The 5,222-nt window shown below is 34.8% G+C and overlaps 1 protein-coding gene across 1 annotated transcript in view; it reads right to left on the reverse strand.

Moving 5' to 3' along the window:
* Window positions 1-1,215: 1,215 nt before the first annotated feature.
* The window catches only part of LOC111383323 (nodal modulator 1-like), a 21,124-nt gene continuing 17,117 nt past the window's right edge, over window positions 1,216-5,222 (reverse strand). The window contains exons 21-26 of the mRNA XM_023007406.1: window positions 5,128-5,218; window positions 4,624-4,715; window positions 3,571-3,799; window positions 2,140-2,496; window positions 1,799-1,872; window positions 1,216-1,699 (exon numbers count right to left, since the gene is read on the reverse strand). Of these exons, the coding sequence (XP_022863174.1) occupies window positions 1,597-1,699; window positions 1,799-1,872; window positions 2,140-2,496; window positions 3,571-3,799; window positions 4,624-4,715; window positions 5,128-5,218 (946 nt within the window). The 3' untranslated portion in view covers window positions 1,216-1,596. The remainder of the gene's footprint in view (window positions 1,700-1,798; window positions 1,873-2,139; window positions 2,497-3,570; window positions 3,800-4,623; window positions 4,716-5,127; window positions 5,219-5,222) is intronic.

Genomic DNA, 5,222 nt, shown 5'->3' on the forward strand with positions numbered 1-5,222 from the left:
AAAAAAAAATCTCTGGTTTAACTTCTATTTATGTTTTTTCTAGAACTTTTGAGGATTCTCTTACTTCAAAAACTCTTATAACCACATAAATCACTTGCAAAACATTATTTAAATATGTTCAAAAATAGTCTCTTAATCTCAATAATAACTTTAGCTTTTCAAAAATCACGCTGAACGAACCCTAATCTATAAAAGTTTGAGTAGACATTTACTTAGGTTGGACTAAACAATTTTATTGGCTAATTTTATAGAGTAAAGAAAATAACAACATTTTTGCTCAAAAATTTTAGCCTGACTATACCGTCATATAGCCTCTTGAAGGATCGATTAGCATGTATTAAATGGTACATAAAATTGGATAGAATCAAAGAAAAGAAATGTTTGAAATATTTGTTTATTGTCTTGTCTAGTGTAAACATATACGGTAGTGGCCATTTGATAAAATCGATTGGATGGTATTAGATAAAATTATATTAAAAGTAGCCAATGAATCGCTTAATTTTATTTTTGATTATTGAACTTTCAGTAAAATTATAATTAGGTCACCCAACTTTAATTTACACAATCATATCAATGTACTTGCAATATTAGTCACTCCTTAAGCCCCGTTACTGAACTGAACGTACTAATCCTCCGTTAACCAGGTAAATACATCACATAATCATGTCGTAACGGCAAGATCTAAAAATTAGAGATGAACAGAGTTTTTAGCATGCTTTCGAGGATCATTACCACTAATTTCTAAACACGATTTTATTTTTTTAAAATTTTACAACCACGATGTGATTACGTATTTAGAAATGTAACAGAGATTATTGTCAATTTTTAACATTTACGCACGACTGTGACATTAAAAGTTTAGCAACTGGACTAACAGAGTGATTAAAACCGAAAACAGATTGAAGTTTGATTGTCTAACGGAGACAGATCAAAGTTCATTGACTAAATGGAGATTTCAGAAAAAAGTTTAGTGACCAAATGTGAAAGTTCAAATATTATATATTTCAGGTATTATACCCAAATATAATTTCACCTACGGTCTTTATTACCAACATTTCGACATTGAATTCATGTGCCCATCCATGCATGCTACACTTCAATGTCAGTCGATTCTAAACTATACCGATCAGACTAATAAGAATACGAGTAATTCCATTAGCGGAATGACCAAATAAGCAAGTTATTTACGGACAAAAGTGAATGTTTACATTTGAATAAGTAAGGGGGTGGAATGCAAAAAATTATTTGTACTATTCACTGTTTGTACCTAACATGCCTAACAGGCATTAAAACGGAGTACATTGTCCTCTAAAAACATGTCTATAATTACATTCAACAAGATTCAGCTCTCCAACTATCATATAATTCAAAGTCACAAACCATTTGTCTATTGATGTAACAGAAAAAAGACAATTTTACAGCTCCAAGGTTAGCCAAAAAAAGCATTCAACGTGCAAATAGAAATGGGCTTAACAGAAGTGTTAAAAATCATCCAGCTGAAGCTTATGAGTTTTCAGACATGAGGGTGAAGATGTCAATGATAATTTAGTTACCATTAACTGACCTCTATGCTATAGAAGTCATGAAAACAACTCTTCAGTACGTCTTTTTTCTCACGACCAGCTTTCTAACGTCTTTCTTTGCAGTCGTGGATGACGCTGAAACAGATGCCATTGCGGCTTGGTATAAATCCTTCAATCTACAAATGTGGAAGTTCATTGCATTTAGTCAGAGCTAATGATGTCAAAAGAAATACAACATTCGTGATGAAAAAACGAACTGAAACCATTCCAGCTACCTTGGCATACAAACAAAGAGGGTGATCACTGAAACTCCAACAACTAAGGGATACACAGGAGCCGGAGTCAATTCCTGTAGGCCATGAAAGAACATAAACATATTATTGCTTTTACAGATTTATCAACTTGGATGTTCCTCTACAGAAATTACCTGAATTCAATATTGCCGAATAGACGACCAAAAAATTTCAGTGATGAAGAAAGTTGTAAAGAAATTCTTGGAAAAATCAAGTGTAAAAACCCGAAATACAGACATCCATGGGTTAGAGATAAGTCGCTAGCACTAAGGTTGCAAGTGCTTATTTGAAGAAACTACCATTGCTGAACTGCTAAAGATTACCTGTTTATGGATGTCCTCTTCAATTCTATAGCTTAATAGACCAACGTGAACTTGAGGGTGTCTCTCTAAGTCAATCTCAATAACTTCAGATTCAAATTTATGAGCACTGGACGGTAAAGCAGATTTGAGCTGCAGAAGGTGCTTACTCTTCGACAAGTCCTTCACCTGAAAGAAGTTTGATAATGGCAAGGGAAAGATGGACTCGATCTTCGATGGATCACTAGCCAACCTGATTTCCACCCGGATATGTGAATTCAGCTCCTTGATCTTTTTCCCCTCAACGTGGCCACTTAAAATAGTCGTTTCTGGCTGTTCAAAGACCACGAAATCTAATCCTTTTATGTCCTCGTGCCCGACCTGCAAAATAGAGATCAAACAAATATAGGTGAGGAAAATGTATAGATACAAAACAAGGAAGAGAGAGTCAGATTAAGAACAATAAACATGAAAAGAGTAGTCTGGGAACATATTGCAAAGAAATCTCGAGTGCATATTCAGAGAATCAAATTAGATTTAGTCATATAATGCACAAGCATGGATTCTTGATAAGCAATAATCAACCAAGAGCATTAAACATGTAAATAATCCCGAGAAGAAGAAACTAAGCCATGTTTTCATTAAATTTGGAATCAGCTACCTCAATCTTTTTTTTTTTTTTTTCATCCCTTGTTCATGATTCAATCTACTGGGAGATCTAAGGCAGCTAGATCATTTTCAACCACAACTGGCCACGTTAGTTTGGGTATTACCTTCCCTATTCTAACTTCAATTACTGAAATTGCGTCAACAGGAACCTCTTTCGGTATGTGCAAAACATGTCAAAACCACCTAACAGTCACTGTGATTCAGTTGTTTGTAACAATATTATAACACTATTTTCTAGATTTTTCACAAATTTAATAAGCATTTCTGGAACTAATAATTCTTTGAAGGAGAATAATTTAACACAAACCCATGACCAACTTACCTCAAAGAAAACGGAAAAATAAACCATATCCACTGTCACTACATCATAAAGTAATACATGATCAAAGGAAAATGAAATATTCTAAACCAGACAACCAACCATGGCTATTATCCTTTAATCTCTTCTACTAAATCCCATCGTTGTCCCAATTTGTAAAACAAGCACCATATTCAGTAATAACATGGAGACAGAGAATGGGCTGTGGATAATCAAGAAATCATCATATAAGGAATCTTCACCACTGACTCGGGTATGCAACAGCAGAAAGGAAATTACATTTATTGGTCAAGATAGCACAGAACTATTCAATAAAAATTATGTATAATCAACTGTTGATATGAAACACAGCATAACAGAGCAAAGACTAAGAGAAATTGTAGTGTGAGCCGAAAGATCATTAATATATTGACAAAAACATGGTACTGCCCTGTTTACATCACAGAAATGTCAAAAAGTGAACTGACCTTTACAGTAACAGACTCCGGAGATGCACGTTCAATACGTGCTCTATCAAGTTCACCCTTCCTTGCTACTTTTATTACATAGGTAGTATCAGGTTGGAGTCCCCTTAGGCGATAACTGCCTGATGAATCTGTTCCAGACTCCTCATAAAATCCTTTTGAGTCAGCCCTAGCTTCCACAGTGATACCTTCTACAGACTGACCAGACAAGAGAGTTACTCTGCCAATGGCACTGTGAAGAGAGTGAAGCAATTCATGGTCAGGTCAAAAACTACTAGGTATAAAAGGAAGCTGAAAATGAATTATCACAAGAGAGGGCTTATCCAACAAAAACAGAAAAATCCTGCGTGTGTGTGTGTGTGAGAAAGATATTAAACATATGAGGTGGAAAAAGGTGGTTTTAGATGAAGAAGAATATACATAATATAAAAGTTTATGCCAAGAAGCAGCACGAATGAAGTAAGGTGACTTGCAAATGTAAAGTTAGGGCATGAAGAAAACATATCTGAGAACAATTAACCATGACATTCCCAGTAACCAAAAACAGAAAAATCCTGCGTGTGTGTGTGTGTGAGAAAGATATTAAACATATGAGGTGGAAAAAGGTGGTTTTAGATGAAGAAGAATATACATAATATAAAAGTTTATGCCAAGAAGCAGCACAAATGAAGTAAGGTGACTTGCAAATGTAAAGTTAGGGCATGAAGAAAACATATCTGAGAACAATTAACCATGACATTCCCAGTAAGCAATTCAGAAAATCCACAACTGATAACTTGTTAAAGAGAGTTGGAATAATGATTAGAAAACTTCAAGAAATCATATAAAATGATGTGAGATTTGCAGAAAAGGCAGAATACAAAACATGAGGGGAGTCAATGAAGGCTTCTTGATAGGAAAAGGATAGCATCAACAGTTTACAAAGAAAGTCAGAGCTATAATGAAGGAAGAACTTGAATGGAAATAAAGAAACTCTAGCACATTGACAATCAATTCTTAACATTCATCACGTCAATTGTAACAGATTATTACTAAAAGACCAACAAACAGTTATACCTATAAGCAACACGAGTGGCATGAAAGACGATTTCCCTGGATTCCCCAGAGCCAAGTTCAATTGCCTGTGCAGGAGGAGAGAAAGCATATTCCTGGAAGCAAGAAAAGAGTAACAAACATTTACTATAATATCTACTGCACAGTGATGTCATATGAACACCCAATACTATCTCAATAAACTTGAAACCTTATCTAATGATGCGTGAATAATAACGCAATGCTCCTACTCCATAATTTGATTTCAATAAAGAATGAGTGAAGCATGTGAATGAGGGAAAACATAAGAAATCAGGGAGGACGAACTTATGTAATTAAAATTGGTTTTTAGATTCTTTCGTTTTGACCTTCCAGAGGATAACTTTGTCAGAACTGTGCACTCTAAATGCAGCATGTGTCACAGATCAAAATAAAATATATGGCACGCTGAAGTCCCAAAAAGTTAGTGAGAGAGAAAAAGTTGACTGTGATGCAAGCATGGCACTTATAGCATTTTAGACAACGTACCTTCAATAAGGGTCGAAGATAGAAACTCCCTGGAAACAAGTTACCAAACGTAAACATTCCACCAACACCAGTTACTGAATTGTTCCTATAACCAT

Source organism: Olea europaea, unplaced genomic scaffold, assembly GCF_002742605.1.
Source record: "Olea europaea var. sylvestris unplaced genomic scaffold, O_europaea_v1 scaffold2659, whole genome shotgun sequence".
NCBI classification, from domain to species: Eukaryota; Viridiplantae; Streptophyta; class Magnoliopsida; order Lamiales; family Oleaceae; genus Olea; species Olea europaea.